We start from the raw sequence: 20,423 nt of genomic DNA on the forward strand, positions 1-20,423 counted from the left end.
CCGCAACGCCCCTCCTCTCTACCCCGGTCCAATTGGTCGTGCTTTCTCTCAGGAGTTTGTGTTTGGCTGTTGGTTCCATCTTAACCCCGCCCATTAATTCTACTTTAGGGCTCGGCAACCCTGGGATGAGCTTACTCTGTGACCACGCCTCGGTGGTGCTAGTCACACCTCCGAGTTTCGTCAGCTCCTCCTCCTCATTCCTGTCCTCCCGGGACCAGCTATTCTTATTGGCTACAGGCCCCATCGGTCGATAGAAAACGGGCGGTGATTGGTAAGGGGGTGGGTTCTGCTTCCCGGCGGGGTCCTGCGGAGTTGGCAGAGGCTCCTCAGGGGACTAGGGGACCGATCTGCGTAGAAGCGGGTGGCGGGGAAGAGGGGAGGAGATCTCTGAGTGGGAAGCGGAGCCGGGGGCCCGAGACCCGTCGCGTCAGAGCCAGGTAAAGGCTCCTTCCCTCTCCCCTTTCCTCTTCCCGACCGCCGGGCTGGAGCTCTGACTGAACAAACCCCGGCAGGGGCGGGAAGGAGAGGGCGCTGATGCGGCTTGCGGCATCGCCTAGTCGTGCCGCCCGGAATCCCTCAGACCCCCTCCCCCCGACCCTCTCCAAATCTTCTGGTACAGCCCATAATACTTCTCAAGATTGCATCTCTCTCTGCCCTTCACCGCACAGCCTGGGACTCTGCCCTGGGATTCTGCCGCCGCGAAGCCCGCACCCAGCCCCCTCCCCAAGTCCCCTGCACACGGGCAGCCTTGGTCCACTTTTGGGCAACCGTCGCTGGCATCACCCGTAACCATGGGCTACCCTCTTCCTCTGTCTCCAAGCCGTGGCAGACAGCCGGGTTACAGCCCAGGACCTAGAAGGATAGTTGTTCCGCACTGCTTCCGGGGCTCTTGCCCTGTCCCAGCCCCCGGCCCGCGTGGAATGGCTCCTATTACGCACCCCCGTTCCCAGACGCATAGCGGGTCCCCCAAGTTGCTAACATCCTTTCGCTCCATGTACATCGTGGCCCACGGTAGTCTCCCCCCGGCCCCCACTCCCTCCCTAGGTAATCTTTCCTGTGCCCTCTCTCCACCTTCCAAGCGTGTGCTGAGGCTCCAGTTATCCCCGGCTGCCGTGCAGTCTCTGGACCCCACCTCAGAACCCCCTCCCCGCTTCCTGCCCGCCTGAACCACCACGCCGCCTGGGCTCCCTCTTCCTCCCGGCGCGGGAAGTGGGAGCCACCGGCGGGAGACCCCCCCGCCCCCCCCCCGCCTCCTGACCAGGAGTGGCTAAGGGGCGACCAAGGAGGGAGGGTAGCTGCTGCGGCACGGTGGGGAGCTAGAAGCCCGACTCTGCGCCCCCGCTGCTTCCCTCCCGCCTCCCGGGCCTGGGCCAGGGCGGGATTTCCTTCGGCACCTCCTGGTACGAGGAGTCGGGACTGCGACCCTCCCGACCCCCCCTCCCCCAGCCTGGGTCTGGGTGCGGTATCTGGGATCTCTGGGCATGGGTGGCAAAAAATATCGGGGGTGGCATTTAAGAGTCACTCTCGTCCCTGGCTTGGGGGAGGCGGTGGCTGCCTTCCGTCCCCCGCCCCCGGGTTTTCCCGACTCCGACCCTAGCCTCTAACCCGTTTCCTGCTTCTGTCGACCACATTGTTTTCCTGGATGTGCCCCGTGCCGAGCAGGCTTTTTCCTGCAGGTCACCCCCCACCCCCCCAAACATTTTGCTGCCAAGAGAAGCTAGTAACCAAAAACAAAACAACTGGGAGGAGGGGCGGGAGGGAAAGAAAAGTTGTGCCCGTGTGGCTTGTCCCTCCCTGGCTTTGATCCCTTTTGATGTCCAGGGAGTTGCCCCAGCCGGGGGTCAGGGGCCGCGTCGGAGCCACTGCCGAGAGTGCTCCCTTCGACTGGCCGCTGCCCAGCGCTGGCGGGGCTCGGAGGCCGCCGAGGTGCCGCAGTCCCCGCCCGGAGCCCCGCGTTCCCGCCGCAGTCCCCACCCGAAGCCCGCGCAGGCGGCTGCTCCAAAGTGTTTTCTTCCAGCCTTAAAACAAAATCCGGAGGGAGCTTCCTTCCTCCGCACCTCGCCGCGCCGGGCTCTGTGGGCCGGGCGGTATTTGGCCGAGATGAATGGGCCCAGGCCGAGCTTGGAACGACGTCCCCTACCCCACCCCCGCCGCGATTAGGATCTGCGCTGGGGCTGATCGCCCCCTCCCCTTTTCCCTGCATTTACAGGCAAGTGAACCGGAGCAAACGACTTCCGATCCAGTCTACGCCGCTGCGGCTCCCGTTTGGGATTTGATTTGCAGCATCTTCAAGCCTGTGCAACAAAAAACCGCGAAGCACGCCCAGCCCTCCCCGGCACCCTTTTACGCACCCACTCCCTCCCGGGGACACAGCTGGGCGCGTCCACACCCCCGCACCCCCCACACCATGTTGTGCGGAAGGACTTCCACTCCCTGCCTCTGTCGTTGATGTCAGACCCCAGGCCAGACTCCGGGCGCTGCAGTTCTCCCGGCTAATGCTGAGGCTTAGGCTCCGGCTCTAGCACAGGACCCAGCCGCCGCCGCGCCCGGCCCCAGCGCCCACCGTCTGCATGTGCCCGCCGTAGCCTTCTGCCCAGCCCGCAACCCGCGCTCCCCGGAGCGCTGGAGACCACCGCGGGGGGCCCCTTCTGCCCTTGGGAGAAGCGGTCTTGGAGGTATTGATTTCGGTGGTTGGATTTTTCCCGTGGATCTATCAAGTCACAATTTGAATTTGGAAGAAAGAAGGAAAACATGACGTCTCCGGCCAAATTCAAAAAGGATAAGGAGATCATAGCAGAGTACGATACTCAGGTCAAAGGTAAGGGCTTTGAAAAAATAGCATAATGCATATGCTCTGTGGACCATTGAGGCATGTATTTCCACCCTGATTTGCAGGATGTTCATTTCTTTGGGTGGAGCAGGTGGGGGCAGGCTGAACCCAGAGGTGGTTTCATAGGTGGGTTTGAGCCTCCGAGGGATGGGCTGCGCCAGGGGCCACAGGCTCTGGAAAGGAATTTTCAGAGTGGGTTTTAGGTTTGTTCCTGAAGGGCTGACCCTGATTTTGGCAGCCCTTTCCCCCCAGGCTAGATGGGGGGGGGGTGAGAGGGTCTTGGAGAGAGAAAGGCGGCAATTTGCCTCTGGGTGCCTGGGTCAGGTTTCCTTGAAGGACAACTGAAATCTGACAGGTGTTCGGGAATTTATTTCTGAGGTTGAAGAGGAGTCCAGGTAGAGAAAGGCAACCTTGAGAAGGTATACCATTTGGGGAGCCCCCGGAGAGGCGGGGTTTTTTCTGATGCACAATATCAAAAGGTGATATTTGCTATGGTATCTGAGGCAGAAAGTCTGTAGCCGCCTTGGGTGCACCTTGTACCTGCCAGGTCTCTGGTTGCCTTGCATTCAATCAGAGATCAGAGTACAGAAAGAATAAGGTAATTTCACACCCGGTCTCCACCCTCACCTAAACATGAATGGAGTTGGGATGTTAGGGTTGCTGGGTGGTGCTGATTCTGGAGAATGGGAAGACATAATTGTTTAACCCTTCTGTGTTGTCACCTTCTGCTCCAGAATGCATGCTTTTAAAGAGCCACTTCCTTCTGCAAAAATGGGAAGGGTAAAGCAAAATGTGGACCTGGAGAAACCAACTGACCTGTCTGCATGTTTAGTTGACTACCTGACTTGATGCATGAATCAGAGCCCCTTCCCAGACAACCTTTTTTTAACCAGTCATTCCCATAGGAGGGGTTCCTGCCTGTTAAAGAGCCCCAGGATGTGTTTGTGCAAGGCACTGGCCCTTCCTGGCCAGCCACTGGGAAGAGCGATGTGCTCTAGCCCATTGAGACTTCAGCTGGGGAGTGGGAGAGGTGGGTGGCCTTGGATGTTACACCACATGGTTGGAGCTCTGGGTTTTCCTTTGTTTCAGAGTACAGAGGGAGGGGCCCCTCCTTCTTTTCCTGCACCAATGCAAGGAGACCTTTTCCTATGATAGAGGACTTGGGAAGGGCCCTGTCTCCCTTCTAATGATTGCCCGGGGTGGGGATAGTAAGAGCTTGAAATGGGCAGCTGCCTTATCTCTTGGAAGGTTGGAATGTGGTTTGAAGTCCCCATTTTTGCCTGTAGGATCTTTTTAATGTCATCAGCTTGGTCATTGCTGGAGGTGCCCTGAGGGATCTTCTATCCACTTGGCTGCAAATATTGGTGGGTTTATTACAGAGATGGGGGAGTTGATTGATTGATAGCTTCAGTTGAACAGGGATTGGGAGAGGTGTGGTTTTGAGTTATAATTGAGGTCTTGGCCTCTTGTCACTGTTCATAATCTGGGCCTGTTTTCGTCAACAATAGGCCACTGGTCTCTGTGTCCTGTCCAGATGCACTGTATTCTGCTCCTGGAATCCCCCTTGCCATTTTAACCAGATATGTCACTCTTATTTTTATACACATTCTATTCTTAACTGTTGCCATAGGGAGCGTTAGTAACTTTGACTTTCCCAGATTTCTCTCCAGAAGCACGCCATTTGACTAAGGTGCAAAGTGATTTTACATGTTTATTTTTTGGAAGGTTCAGGGCTGATAGGTGTTAATAGAACCTTGTCTGCTGATTCCTATTGGTGAAAGATTTCTCATGAGTGTCTCAAAATTGAACACTTGTGTATTTACAAACATTGCTCATTGAGATGATGTAATGCAGTTGGCTATTTGGAGTTCCTCTTCAACCTTGCCGCTAGCAGGGGACTGTTTTGCTTTGCTCTGATATTTTACACTGACACTCTTCAGGATCACAGAATTTTATAGGTGGCCGAGCATGATGTCTTACTCAGAGAAGGTGCCTAATAAGAAACTGATTTAAATGATTTAGTCCCTCATTTTATAGCAGAGGAGAATACCGAGAAATTAAGAGGCTTGTCCAAGGTCACACAGCTAGGTGGTGGTAGTTGAAATGAGAAGGAGGTTACGGACTTCCAATTCTCTGCTTTATTCTATTCCTATTTACTATGAAACGTCATCTGACCAGAGTAGGAAAAAAAGAAATCCTTAAAAAGCCCAAATCTGTCCATGAATAATAGTAGTAGTAGTAGTAGTAATAATAATAATAATAATAATAATAATAATAATGGATTACATTTTGGGTGCTCATGATTTTTCAGCTGGTCCCAAGTGCTTTATATGAGTTGTCTTGTTTAATTCTCACGTCAGCCTGAAGGTAGATGTTATTTTACCCCGTATTCACTGCATGAAGAAACAGACTTAGAGAGGGTGAGAAGCCTTCCCAAGGTCACACAGCCAAACCCTGGCAGCTTGACTCCATCCCCTGATTGTCAGCTCTTTATTGAGTGCCTTCTGTGTGTTCTAGGGGCTGATGATAGAGCAGTGGACAAGACAAAGACCCCTCCCTTACGGAGCTTACGTTCTAGAACCCAGGTTCTTCGCGCAAGAACATTGAGATTGGAGACAAAGGACCCGGGTTCTAGATTAGCTCTGCTCCCCCGCTAGGTAGAAGCCCTCAGTCAGAATTCCGAGTTTCAGGTTTTTATGTGTTACATGGGACTGGTACTGCTGCTGGTCTCTTACAGATGTCAAGATAAAAAAGAAAATTGCTCTTTTGGTCTGGTGGCTAAGAGCACAGGTTTTTGAGTTGAAGGGACCCAGGTTTCAAATCTAAGGTTGGTCACTTGCTCCCCTTGTCCCTTGGGCAAGTTCCGTGACTTGTCTGAGCCTTACTTTCCTAACTGGATAATAGGCAAAATACTGTGCATTTTCTAAGGCAGTTGTGAGGAGTCAATGAGATCGTATATGAAAATCATTTAGCGTGGTACGTGTGCTCACCAGTCTACCCCTCTGTTCGTGGGCCTGCCTTCCTGCTGCGTTGGGCTAACTGTAAGGCCACACTGCCCATTCACCCCCAAAGTGCCAGCTGTTCCATGACAGCACACAAGTCTGGGAATGAAACTGGAGTTCTAGTTTACATTCCTCCAGTAGTGGTGAAAGGTATCTTAAACCCTGTAGACCTCAGTTTCCCTTTCTATAAAACGAACAGGCAAACTAATTGTTGGCAGCTGTTGTCTCGTATTCTCTGACCAGAGTCCTGGGTTTTGCCTTTTTCGGTGAGAACGGTTTGAATCCAGTGGACTTGAAATGGACTCTGTGGGACCTTGTCTCTCCTATGGCTTTTGCCTCCCTTTAAACCACCTGCTTGCATGTGCCCTGAAGGGCTTCTGAGGCTGCAGCCCTAACCCTACCCCAGTGTGCGTTTATGAAGGGCGTGCCTCCTTAGTCAGCCTGCCCTGTAGCTGCCTTCTTCAAAACCATCATTGTTTCTGGTTTGTGGGTGTTCAGATTCCTTTGAAAGTTCATGCCTCTCAATGTCTGACTCGAAAGCAATAATATTCTTAATGCTTTTACATGATTCTTTCCAATTAATGAAACGCTTTCATATACGTGAATCTGGAAATTCTTGACAACCCCGGTCAGGTTCATGGTCATAACCTGAGGCCTTTTGGCCTGTAGCCTGTTAGTTTCTTTCAAGATTGGAGCAGCACAAGGTGGTAGAGTGCAACGCCTGGTTACTGGAGGTGATAATCTGGGTGGCATTTGGGTGGCTTCTCATCACTGCTTAGTCTCCTGGCTAGCTGTCATCCTCTCCTTATTCAGAACCCCCTTTCCTTTACCCTCGCCATACCTTGAGTTTTTCTAGTGCCTCAGAAAGCTTGAGATTGACAGTTAATGCAAATATTCCAGGAGGAATCCTCTGACACAGAGTGGTACTGTGTGCTGAGCAGTCAAATTTTCTTTCTTGAGAACATTGGGGGTCTTGTCCTTTTTTTTTTTTTTTTTTTTAAATGTCTTAGAAGGGCAATATGTGTGCAGCACAGAGCTGAGAAGTGAAATTCTGTAATTTCCATCTGGAGCATTTTGATAGAAAAACCTCAGGCCTTTGCCTGGAACAGTTTAACCCTTTTAGGACCCTTTCCAAGCAGGAGATGAAATTTAAAACTCCACGCATACTGTGTGTGCATACACACTTGGGAATGTGGATTGCTGGTATTTAAACAAGCTTGCTCCCCAGGGAGGTCTGAGTGGTTCTTCACTCATGCCAACAAAGGTCTTCTCCAAAGCTTCTTTCCTCCCAGCCCCCACTCCCCAAGGGAGCTTTAAATATAATCAGTTTGTGAAAAGCTGCAGTAAAACATCTCCTTGGAATCCCCAAGCAGATGCTATCATCTTCCTGTGAGATGATTGAAGGCTTCTCTTCCCTTGCTCAGGGAAAATAGGACTCTGCAGTAAGCCGAACTCCTGGAAGGAAAGGAAGCTCTGGGAAAAACGGAGCACTCTGTATGTCAGAGTTGGAAGGCTGGACGAAGGTGGTGGGCAAGGAGCTGGGGATGCCATGTGCTGTGCAAAGCGGCAGCGGTGAGATGCGTGTTTGCGAGGAGCCCTTTTGCAATTTCAGGCATCCTCCTAGGGCATGGGAACAGAAATATCTTCAGAGAAACCCATCTGGTGGTTATGGCCACATCATCATGCACCGCACAGGGTGAAAGCCAATCCTTTCTCTGTCATGAAGTTTACAGAGTCAGACCCGGCCCTGATCTGTAGGGTCCACACCCTTTTAAATCAGCAGGTGCCCAGCTCCTGACTCATATGCTCCCATTGTTCACTCCCGATAAACATGGGCTGCCAGTGGTACCTATAGAGCCCTTCTTCCAGAAGAGACGTCTTCTTCATGGGAATTGCACCTACCTTACACCCTAGGCCTCCGAGGGCTTTGTTAGGAACGTACTAGGTCATGTGGCAGGGAAAAAGAAGTCAACGTGTAGATCTCTACTGGTAATAAAATGTAAGTACACAGTTTTAACTTGGTGTCAGCTACAGAGCTGGCCTTTTAGGGAATCTGGGAAAGTTACCTCAGAAGTTGTTTGATTGAAATATCAATAAGAGCACTTAAAAAACATTTTTAAGAATTACAAAATAACACCTTTACTGATTTTGCAATAACGTGTAGGAACTTTCATCTCTTTCATGGTAGGGAAAAAACACACAACATAAAATTTACTATCTCAGCCATTCTTCAGTGGACAGTTCAGTGGCAGTTAGAACATTACCATTGTGCAAACCGGCTCTATCTCCAGGACCCCGCGTCTTGTACTGCATCTGTACTTGTACTCTGTGCCCATTACTCAATCCCCCTCACCTCCAGCCTGTTTCTCCGACCGCTCTAGGTACCACATATAAGTGGAAGCATGCTGTATTTGTCCTTTTGTGATTGGCTTAATTCACTCAGCATAAGTCTTCAAGGCCCATCCATGTGGTAGCATTTGTCAGAATTTCATTTCCTTTTTAAGGCTATTGGATTTCTGTACCACATTTTGTTTGTCTGTTCATTTTTCCATGGACACTTGGGTGGTGTCTACCTTTTACCTATTGCAAATACTGCTGCTATGAACGGTATGATGTAATCCTATTTACAAAAATGTCCTCTACACCCAACTTCTATATTTCTATATAATCATGTGTCCTGATAAATCTTTTTAGAGTTGACATTTAAATATACATGCTCATATTTTCATATTATGAATATATATTTATGTTCATAATATGAACATTGTATGTGGATAACAATTTTATACCTTTTATAATTACATGAATTACTAAATTTTTATTGTATTTTTTATCAGCTTTATTGAGGTTTAATTGACATGTAATAAACCACACATGTTTAAGGTGTACATTAGATAAGTTTTGACATGTGTTATACACCCATGAAATCATCACAATCAAGATAAGTGAGAACCGTCATTACCAAGAGTGTCTTCATTATAATATGTTATTAAATGAGTAATATAATAACCACATTATAGAAATGACATTAACTTGAAAATAAATAAGTAAAAGCCAGGTATTACCAAATTTAAAAACTATTTAAATAAAGAGTGATCCAAGCTACCCGGATTGGTTCCTGGAAAATTTATTTATTTATTTATTTATTTATTTATTTAGTGAATAAAGACAAACAGTCTCCCAGAGAAGTTGGGTTAATAATTGTGCCTCAGCCATTACTATGTGTTTGGGTGGGGGGAGGTACAGGATAGAGGGAGAGAGGAAAGAAAAAAAAATCTTGGAGATGTTAGGCGTTGACGAGTGACAGTATCTGTTTTTCCTAAAGACCTTGCTTGAACCAGTCCCTAGGGCCTCACACTTCTCCTGAAAGGGTCACAAGTGAGCCAGATGCCAAGGGTTGGGGCTGGGGGCTCTCCTGGGAGATCTGCTCAGAATGCCATGACTGTGGCTTATTTCCTCTCATGATTGATTCCCTGCTGAGAAGAGACCAACTTCCCAGGTGAACATTAACTTGGTCCTCAACCTTATTCTCAGTTTTATCATCAACCATATCTCTCATTTTACTGTAGGAGAGGACTGGAGGCCTATTTGTCACACTTGAAACACATCTACTATATTAGCGAACATTCTGCTGTTTGGGGCTTACCGTGTACTTATGCTAAACACTTTATATAGATTGTTCCTAATCCTCACTCTGACCCTAGGAGGAATATAGTGCTCTTATCCCATTTTGCTGTTGAATAAATTGAGGTGCAGCAAATCAGTGACTCGCCCAGGGGCTGCTGCTGGTGAATGATGGGTCAGGAATTAGGACCTGGGCTGTTATCAGAGTCTGAGTCCAAGTGCTGTTCCTGGGTTGCCCCTTTCTCCCCGCCCAGTTCTACAGCTTCACCTCCTGAAATCTCACCCTGCTCGGTGCCTTCCTTGGTCATTCTGACTAGAAAGGACCCTTCTCTCTGGGATGACTCTCACAGAACTATGCGTTCAACTTGTACCTCCTTAAGTTCTAAATACGTGTCTTTCAGCCTTCCCTCCTCTTCTAGACTTCGATGGGAATGTTTTGAAGTTGTGTAGTGCCATGCAAAGAACCCAGGCTTTGGGATGGGCCCTCACTGGGAACCGTGTCAACGTCACCTCCTTGCCCTGTGGCCTTGCTCGGGTTACTCAGCTTCTCCTCTAAGCGTGCTCTGCTGTGATGTGGAGATAGCAAGACCTACCTGGCTGGTTTATTGTGAATGTGTGTCAAGTATAGGGCAAATCGTAAATGCTAAATACGTAGCTCTTATTATAGGGGACTCTTCAGGTAGAAGTGTGAATAGAACAGTATCATAGCTGTAAATGGTGGCTCTTGGTGAATACTATCGAATGGGTCATTTTCCTTGAACCTGGAAAGCTCAGTCATCCTTTAAAAGCCAGCTCAAATGCCACCACCTCCAGGAAGTCTTCCCTGCTTGTCCCTTCTCTCTGCACAGTGATCCTGTGCAGGATGCCAAGAGGGATTCCTCAGCATCTCTCCTTGCTTTCTGCACGGGGTTAATCAACCCACCCTGAGCATTTCCTCAGCAGTGTCCTGGTGCTGCTGTCTAGGTTCTATTACTGCATTCATTATATTACATTGTAATCTCTTTGTTTACATCTTTTTATTTACAACTCACTGAGCACCTTGGGAACAGACCTATCTTTTATTTACTGCCATGTGTCCAGCTTCTGGCACAGAGAAGCACTAAAAAATGTTTTCTGAGTTGAGGTGGGATGTGACTGTGCCATGCTTCTGCCTTTCCCCCCCACTCCAATAAAAAGGCTTCTCCTTATGTTAATGTTGTTTGAAATTCAGAGTGGATCAAAACATGGTGAAGATTGTCATCATGGAATGGCAGGTACAACACCATATAGCACGTGGAGGCTCCCCAGTGGGGGGTGTTGTTTTTCCTTCCTTACTACCCCCTCCATCCGCTTTAAAATCACTGCCCTAGAGCTCTAATTGAGTTGATCAAATTTCTTCAGTCATGTTTCTTACCTCTGAAACCAAGAAAAATATTAACTGTCACATTGCAGAGTGTAAAACAGAAGTAGGGTTTTCTGTAATTAAAGCAAAACAAATTCTACATTTGTCCAGGATTTATTTAACATTTTATTTTTTTATTTTTTATTTTTTTGAAGATTTTATTTATTTATTTGACAGAGATAGAGACAGCCAGCGAGAGAGGGAACACAAGCAGGGGGAGTGGGAGAGGAAGAAGCAGGTTCATAGCGGAGAAGCCTGACGTGGGGCTCGGAGGAGCCTGACGTGGGGCTCGATCCCGTAATGCCGGGATCACGCCCTGAGCCAAAGGCAGACGCTTAACCGCTGTGCCACCCAGGCGCCCCTATTTAACATTTTAAACAGGTATTTGAAGTCTAAAGTTGAGAAAGTTGAGGTCTTTTTTAGAACAGAATTGACTCTGCAAAGGGACTGTTGTGATACTTTTTTGAAGCATGGGTTTGGAGAGAGCTATTAGCTCCTTCGAAGCAGCTGTATGATCTATGGAAAACGGGAAGGAAAGGTGCAAAGGGAGACTTTCCCCTCTGATTTTCAAGTCATTTGATATTCAGTAGCCATGACCTTATTTATACATTGTGAATGAATGGTTCTGAACTTGAAATTTATATTCACGAGGAAGGAAAAACAGCTGGGGAGTACGCCTCGTCCATTTCTGTGGGTATTTTAGGATGCCGTCTGTTAGGGAGAAGGCAGTTCTTTAAAATAATCTTTTTTTTCCCCTAAAAACGCACTAATGAGTGGGCAGGTGACCCGAGAGGCATTATGGAAGTTGGGACCTTGTCTTTGCTTTCTGATCCTGGATCCTGCATCTCAAATCACAGCTTGGTGGGCAGAGTCTGAGTGCTCTCCCTGGAGAGGATGACCTCACCAGCCATGGGCGTCTGGGTGGCCAGGGCTCCACAGGAAGACAAGGCGCAGAAAACAAAGGGATCCAAGAGCACGAGCTGGCCAAGACATGCCATGCCATGAGCTTTAAGAAATACATCCTGTTTCTAAAGAGTTGGCAACAGTTTCTCCAAACATTGGGATCCTTGAGAGATCTGCTCCCTTTTCCACTAGTCTTTCTCTTGTGTTTGGATTGATCAATTGATTGATTGGGGTGGAGGGTATTGGACCAGATCTTGTCAGATGAGTAAGCTGCTCTTTGGGGAGGCATCTTGATAAGGTACCTATTTTGGAGAAACCCTAAAGGGTTCCGTGCAGGGAGAATGGTTCCAAGGGAAAGAGTGCCATTTGGAGGAAGAAAGTTTGGGTTTAAGTTTGGCTTTGCCATTTACCACTGTGATTTGGGGGGTAACTCACCTCAGGTCTCAAAGCCCCTAGTGTCCTCATCTATAAAATGGAGATAGTCATTCTTGGCCCGAGCTAATAATTGACGATGATGATGGTGGCTAGCATTTCCTTATGTTTAAGCTCTAAGTGCTTTACATATATTAACTCATGAATCTCCCAGCAGCCCTAGGAGGAAACTGCTTTTATGATCCCCATTTCACAGAGGAGACACCGGGAGGCTACCTAAGTTACTCCAAAGCACACAGCTGTTAAGCGATGGAGATGGAGGATGAACCCAAGGCGACTTAACACCATTCTAGACGATCGTCCATAGTTCTCATTTCCTAGGGTCGTGATGCAAAATGCAGTTCATGTCGTGTTCTAAACGTCTTTCTGGGACATACCTACTTGACCCCCCCGCCCCGCCCTGCCTTGGTTTTCTCATCTAGGAAATTAGGGCTTGAATTAGAGAATTTCTAATGCCCTCCCAGCTTTCATGGTTCTTATTCTTGCTTACTTCAGATATTGAAGATGACAGTTTTGCCCCTATGAAGCAGGAGCACTTGTAAGAACAAAACTGGCTGAACTTCGCTCTCCCTGGTCCCAGAGCTTGCTGTGTCGCCTGGCTGTTGCACACATATGGGGCAGAAAGAAAAAAGGAAGTGGGGTGATTGTCTTTAGTTATGATTCAAGTATAGGGAAATGGGAGGCTTTTAAATCCCTGACATCTGGGCTGGGGCAAACTAGGGGGAGGCCATGTGGATGTGGAACTGGAATGGGGTTAATGGATACATCTGGGTTGTGGGGGAAGTGACTCCAGGCTCTCTGAGGATGTAGGATGGCCTCTTGCCACTTGTACCCCTCTTCATGGGTTAGGCCCTTTGTCAGCTAAGGGATTTGTGTGGGGATTGTGATGAGGTATGCTGTAATGTGGAGTTGAAATGTTTTCACGTTTATGTTTGTTTTCTTTTCACCTAATGAATAGGCGAAGAAACAGTCTGTTGTTTTTAAATGAGTACTATTAATAATAATGACAGCTCATATTTTTATCATTATGGCACTTAAAAAAAGATCATTCACAGGGAGGCCGGGATGGTTGTAGGATAATGGAGGACTGGCTGCATAATGTTGGACAAGTCCTTCCACCTTTGGTATTCCCATCTCAGCGGGAAAGTAGAAAGATGGATTACTAGTTCTTTGCTTCATCATTTTTAGGACCTGGGACCAAAAACCAGTTCTTATAAATTGAGTTGCCACACAGTGTTTCCATGTTGATTATTGTCCCGAGGGAAGGATAGAAACCAGAGAATAGATGCCATAGATTCTTCCTGCTCATCTCTCCTACTCCTGGCTTAAAGTTTTATCTTTAAATGACATTAATAGGCTTTGTGTGTTAGTCGTTGTCGGAGTCAATTGTGCTGTATCTCTTGATCTCTCTTATTTATTCGGTGATTTGTGGTGATGTCACTTATCTCAACTCTTTGCTGTCAGCAATTTTCAAGGAAACGTGGAAGCATTTTGGGTAGATGGTGTCTGTTGCTTTGATTAATGAGGTTCTTGATCTGGATATTTTAAGGTGGGTAATGACACAATTTAAAAACACCAAGTATTCCTTCAAACTTTAGTAGCACTCCCGCTGCCAAAGCCAGAAACCAATTCATGCCACTTATTTCTTTCTAAGAGTAAGATGTGTGCGTGTGAGCTCTTACTTGTTCTTTCCACCGGGGAGCAGGACTGTAGTAGTCCTGGAGTAGTCCTACTGGAGTAGTCCAGAAATGCCACCTCCTCTGTTTTCAGCAACGAAAAGAGTTAATCATTATCTAGGTAGAAACAGAAACCTCCCAAGGTTTTAACCTGCTCTGGCCCCTCATCTCCTCTTGACTGCTCCTAGACCAGGCACTTGTGAACACAGGCTTGTACACACACACACACACACACACACACACACACACACTGTCTCTCTCTCTCTCACACGTGCACATACACACAACTTAATGTAAAACGATGTCATGTTTAGAGAGCTGGAATTACTTGAGAGGGATACTTGTGTTCTGTAGGCTCAGTGGACATGATGTGAAAGCAGGCCTATCTGGCCTGTGGAGACTGCAGATAAGAGTGTGATATGTAATTGAGTAAGAATTTGAAAAATTATCCAATAACATTAGGAGCAGCAAACACCCGCTTGTATGTGTGTTTCTTTTCTTTTTTCTTTTTTTCTTTTTTTGGCTTTCTTTCTTTCTTTCTTTCTTTCTTTCTTTCTTTCTTTCTTTCTTTCTTTCTTTCTTTCTTTCTTTCTTTTTTTGTCAAAAACTATTCGGCAGAGGAGTAAGGAGCTAGCATTGTTTTCAGAGTGTGGGAACCCCCTCCCCACCCCATGAACCAAATAGGTTTGTCCAGGCAGAGAGTGTGAGGTCTCTGAGAGATCTTGACAGATCATTTAGTACATTCCTCCCCCCCCCCAACCCTCAGGCAAGTCTCCAGTCTAATCATTTCAGGAAAAGGGCTGTCAGCTAACCTTTAAAATCTTTTCCAGAAGAGTACACTCCAGTCTACCTTCCCATCTTGTTCCAGTGACCCAAACTATAAATGGTCAATTCCTTCATTTGCAGAGCTTGAAACAGGATAAAAAATGAGGCCTGATGAATTGAATTCATATTTTTGCTGCTGCCACCACACCATCTGTACAGACATTTGGGTTCTCAGGCTTGGGGAAGGAAGAAGTCATTGATGCAACTCTCAAGACGTTGGCTCATGGGGTGTTCTGGGGTGTTCCTCCCAGTCCCCTCCCCTCCTCACTTCTACTGGTGTTGGGATACTTTGTATTAAACATGGAAATCATGAACTAGTTTCAACCAGTACCCATATACCTGGCACCTACTCTGTGCTTGATTTTTTGCTAGGTTGTGGGCATATAGGGATACAGAATGAGGTTTTGGCTTTCAAGGAGCTTCAGGATATTAAAAGGGATGGACAGACTGCACCAGTACAACGAAGGACCATGGTGGAGAGATGTGAAAGCCTGGTGTTGAGAGAACGGTCTGACAGTGAGTGATGTGGCCGAGGCTGGTTGAGGTGGGAGTTGGTGATTGTCCCTAGTATTACCGTGTGCTTGGCGGTCTGTGAAGCGCCTTTACATATTTCATCTCGTTTAGCCTCTGAATGGTGCGACAGCAGGACAGGGTGATTTTAGACCTCTTAAAAATTTTTGGTCTTTTTTGAAATATTTTATTTTGAGATAATCACACATTCATATGCAGTTGGAAGAAACAATATGGATTGCAATACCCTTTACTTAGTTTCCCCCAATGGTTAAAATCTTTCAAAACTATAGTACAATGTCACAACCAGGACATTGACATTGATACAGTCAAAATACCAAACAGCCTCATTACCACCAGGATTGCTCATGTCGATCTTTTATAGTCCTGTCTCCCCCATCATCCCCTCATCCCATCTCCCTTAATCCTTAGTCCTTAACTCCTGGAGCCGCCAATCTGTTCTCATGACTTGTCATTTCCAGAATATCATACATGGACTCATATAGTATGTAGCCTTTTAGGATTGACTTTTTCTCACTCAGCGTAATTCTCTGGCGATTCATCTAGGCTGTTCCGTGTATCACTAGTTCCTTCCTTTTTATTGTTGGGTAGAATCTCATGATAGGGATGTACATGGGTTTGCTAACCATTTACCCATTGAAGGACATCTGGTTGTTTCCAGTTTGAGGTTATTATGAAGAAAGCTGTGATGAACATTCATGTATACATTTTTGTGTGAATGTGTATTTTTTTTTTTAAAGTGGAGGCAGTTTTGTGTGTTTTTTAATGGAAAGATTATGGATTAGAAGGTGGAAAATCTAGGTTTTGCTTCTCACTAGGAAGCGCTGTTTGTGTCCCTGAATTTATCATTTGCCTTCTTGAGTCTAGATTTCCTTGTCAATAAAATGTTACACTATATGTTCTGCCTATATCCCAGGGTCGCTGTATAGATAAATTGAGATAATAATATGATAACAAATTTATAAATGGTAATAAAATATAAACATATAGAAGTGGACTAAGTTGCCACCTCACTGTGTTTCTGTCCTTCATGTTCTGGGAGAAGATCAGCTGGAACCTTCCCCAGAATAGTTCTTGAACTGCAATCTAGAGATGGCTCTTTTAGGTTATTTTTCTTTTTATTATTGCTGTGTACCTATTTCTTACATATCATGGTATCCATCCTTTGTTGGTGATACGGGTTACATATACCTCTCCCAGAGCTGGCTTATCTTTTTACTGGATTCTCTGATGTATAAGAAGTTTTGTTGTAAGGGCGCCTGGGTGGCACAGTGGCTGGGCTCCTGCCTTCGGCTCAGGGCGTGATCCCGGCGTTATGGGATCGAGCCCCACATCGGGCTCCTCCACTATGAGCCTGCTTCTTCCTCTCCCACTCCCCCTGCTTGTGTTCCCTCTCTCGCTGGCTGTCTCTCTCTGTCGAATAAATAAATAAAATCTTAAAAAAAAAAAGAAGTTTTGTTGAAAGATATTCACATCTGTCCAGCTTTTTCTTTGTTGTTTGGACTTTTTTTTTTTTTTTTAACCCACACAGTCTTTCCTATCCTGAAATTATAAGGATATTCCCCTGTATTTCTTCTAAAGGTTTTTAAGTTTTGCTTCTCACGTATCTGCCTTGCACAAATGAGGAATTTATTCTTGTGAATGGTGAGGTAGGGACTGAACTTTATTTTTATATTCCATATGGCTAACCATTTGTTCTAGTTTCACTTATCGAATGGGTGCATCTCTTTCCCCATTGATCTGTAATGTCACATTAGTATGGATGTTGAGTTTGCATGTATTTGTGGACAAGACGAACCCTCCATCGAGCTGTAGTGGTGTTAACACTGTGCCACCTGGGATGAGAACTTTCTCTTACAAAAAATTTCCTAAGGTTTAAAACCACAATATTAGCAAATTACGTTTTGAAAAATTTTCAGAGACACCCAGGGGTCTTCTCTCTCCTCTTGGGTTGGACACAGCGATACCCCTGCAGAAGCCAGGACCTAGCAGTGAGGGGAGCAGGTGTTTGTCATCGCTAAAAGAATACATATTTTGTGATCGTCAGTATTTCTGAGTTTATCACCTATGCCACAAATAATTAGTATGTGAGAGATTGAGAGGTGTCTAGAGTCTAGTCTGTATCTACAGTCATATAAACCAGTGGAGAAAAACAACCAATGTATATGAAAAGTAGTAAAAAAAAAATTAACCCACAGCAACACAAGAGATGACGTCAGCCAGTGGATGACTGAAAATGAGTAATGTTGATAAGAACTTGAGGAATTCGGAGATGGAGAGGTGTGGGCCCGAGTGAATGAGACCTTGCCCGACGGCGCAGGCTTTGGCTGACTCCAGAGTAGGAGGGGAGAACAGAGGCAAGTGTGTGCGCTTCCCTCCCTGGCGTTCCCACAGCCCCCACCGTGCTGACCAGCCCCGCATCACTTCCTACACCAGAATACAAGGGTGGTTTTATCCGGCCTCACCCCCACCGCAAGCCCCTTTCCTCAGACACACGCTCCCTACCGAAAAGACGCTTGGGCGATCCTGAGGGCGGACAGCCTTTCGTTCCCGTTCCCGTTGCCAGCGTCCAGCACCGCGTTTGCCTGGGGTCGCCCCCGGTGAACGCTTGCTGAGGGAGCCAGTGGACTCTGGTCGGAACAGAGGAGGCAGAGACCGAGGGGGCGGATGGGGCCGGCTGGTTGTGGACGATCTCGAAGGTCAGCCCCCGTCCGGCTGTGCGCGAGCCCGCGGAGAACAATCGGGGCGGTCTGCTGGAGGGGTGGTGTGAGGCGGTGGTGTTTCAGAGCGCCTCCCCGGCTTGCTCCAGGCTGCTCCTGCCCGCACAGTGGGCTCGTCTGTGCCAGGCCCCTGCGGTGGGCGCTGCGATAGGTTGCTAAATGGGACCGATTCTTCGAGCCACCAGTGAGGGAAGCGAGTCTTCATTAACTGAACTAGAAACTTGTGCTCAGGCCCTTGATCCAAGGGGACTGGTGACTCAGGCCCAGGTCTGGATGACTCCAAAGTCAGCTTGCGCCTTTACCCTTGGTCCGTGCTTGACCACGCTAGAGTCCAGAGGTACTACCAAGATGGGGAGCTGAGCTGCAGAGATGGGCGCGGGAGCCAGGCGCCAGGTGGGAGTCAGGCGGGCCTGAGGTACCTGGCTTGGGGCACGGGGAGAAGGCTGGTGGCAAAGGCAGAAATAGTCGTGGGGCAGTCAGGAGAAGATGCTGCGCTTGGCAAGAGAGTGAGGGTTATTTTGGACTTGTGAGTTTGAGGTGACAGTTCCGTTCAAGGAGGAATTTCATCAGGTAGGTGACAGTGCCAGCCTTTCCCCACATCCCCCCCTTCATTAAATCTGTCATTTTCCTTTCTTCTAAATTGGGAATGTTGCAGAGAAACTGTGAGCTAGATGGCACCTCGGTGTATATGCCAAATACCTGACCTCGTTTGGAGCTTTTTTACATTTCAGTTTGAGAAATGTTTCCCCCTTCAAGGGGACTCACTGTTTGTGTTTGAGAATTAATAGCATTTTCTTTCCCCATACCCTGTAGCGGAGGAGCCCTGGCTGAACAAGGAAAGGAAAAATTTGAGTTCTGAGCGTTTCTTCTCTGCTGATGAGCATCTCTCCTGCTCTGAGAAATACAGAAAAGTCGATTCAAGCCCCCCCACCAACGTCCCCTCCACACCCCTAGCTCCCATGGTTGACAGAGAGCTGGCTAATGAACAAGTTATTTTAAAAGCATCCCAGGGAGTGTGGGAGAGGCTGAGTTCAGCAAAACATGACTGGGTGGTGCTGGTGCTGTTTTGTTTCGAGGTGTGGAGGCAGGAGTGGCTAATCGCCTTAATTTGAATAACTTCGGGATGGTGAGATGGCTCCTGGTTATAGAGTTTGGAGATTTTGATGTGCGATTTGTTGCGAGAGGGGATCAAGCTAATGCTATTTATAGGCAAATATATTTTAGATATTGGCATTAGAACTGAATATATTCCATCATCACCTCCAAAGGCTTTGAATTTTTAGTGTTATTTCTATTCTGAACAGAATGGCCTGTGATTTACAGTCATCCAGTGTGTTGGATCCAAGGAGACTGGAGGAATTATTGTCCTCCTTTTTATTTTTTCTTTCTAAGTAACAGAGATTACCAACGGTTGGCTTGGGAATTTTAAGCCCCAATTTGGTAGAAGGAAACACCCAACTGGAGGTCGGAAGGCTTGAGTGCCAGACCCAGCTCTGACCCATGCCATTAATTGCATGGCCCTGTTTACTTCCCTAACCTCTACTGGCCTCAGCTTCTTCAGATTAAAGACGACCATATAGGGGCGCCTGGGTAGCGCAGTCCTTAAGCGTCTGCCTTCCGCTCAGGGCGTGATCCCGGCGTTTGGGGATCTAGTCCCACATCGGGCTCCTCTGCTGGGAGCCTGCTTCTTCCTCTCCCACTCCCCTGCTGTGTTCCCTCTCTCGCTGGCTGTCTCTCTGTCGCATAAATAAATAAAATCTTTAAAAAAAAACGACCATATTATACTTATAACTAAGGGTTGCTGTGTTGATTAAATGAGATAACCATTTCATAAATGCTTTGTAAATGACACAGCACAAACAAATATAAACTAAGATTTTATTTGCTGCGACAGAAGAAGATGGACAGTCTCTTGGAGTTTGTTTTCATGGGACTTGACCTACATAACATTGACTCAAGGATGTTTGTTAAAGTGAATCACCTGTTGGGGTGCCTGGGTGGCACAGCGGTTAAGCGTCTGCCTTCGGCTCAGGGCGTGATCCCGGCGTTATGGGATCGAGCCCCACATCAGGCTCCTCCGCTGTGAGCCTGCTTCTTCCTCTCCCACTCCCCCTGCTTGTGTTCCCTCTCTCGCTGGCTGTCTCTATCTCTGTCAAATAAATAAATAAAATCTTAAAAAAAAAAAAAAGTGAATCACCTGTTGCTCTCTGGGCCATACTTGAAAGGACATGCCATGCTATGGTGAACCCTTTTAGCGTCACCCCAAGTTCAGGTTTCTCTTACATAATTTGAGCGAGATTTATGCACACACATTCTTCCCCCTTGGAAGCAAAACAGTGGCTTGGGCAGGGTGGACATCAGGAAAGTGACTTAGCCAGCAAATATGTGATTAATAACATAGATTTGGCCTAAGTGTTAGTGTGAGCCTCTGTATACGGATGGGTAAATGATAAATAAAAGGTCTGCCAAGAAGTGTGTGTTGGGGAATCCACTGGGCTC

General features: G+C 47.2%; 1 protein-coding gene across 1 annotated transcript in view; it reads left to right on the top strand.

Annotated features, from left to right (window-relative positions):
- The first annotated feature begins 149 nt into the window (after window positions 1-149).
- Window positions 150-20,423, top strand: part of SRGAP2 (SLIT-ROBO Rho GTPase activating protein 2) — a 210,580-nt gene continuing 190,306 nt past the window's right edge. The window contains exons 1-2 of the mRNA XM_057315097.1: window positions 150-437; window positions 2,210-2,818. Coding sequence (XP_057171080.1) covers window positions 2,752-2,818 — 67 coding nt within the window. The 5' untranslated portion in view covers window positions 150-437; window positions 2,210-2,751. The remainder of the gene's footprint in view (window positions 438-2,209; window positions 2,819-20,423) is intronic.

The sequence above is a fragment of the Ursus arctos genome, unplaced genomic scaffold (assembly GCF_023065955.2).
Source record: "Ursus arctos isolate Adak ecotype North America unplaced genomic scaffold, UrsArc2.0 scaffold_2, whole genome shotgun sequence".
NCBI classification, from domain to species: Eukaryota; Metazoa; Chordata; class Mammalia; order Carnivora; family Ursidae; genus Ursus; species Ursus arctos.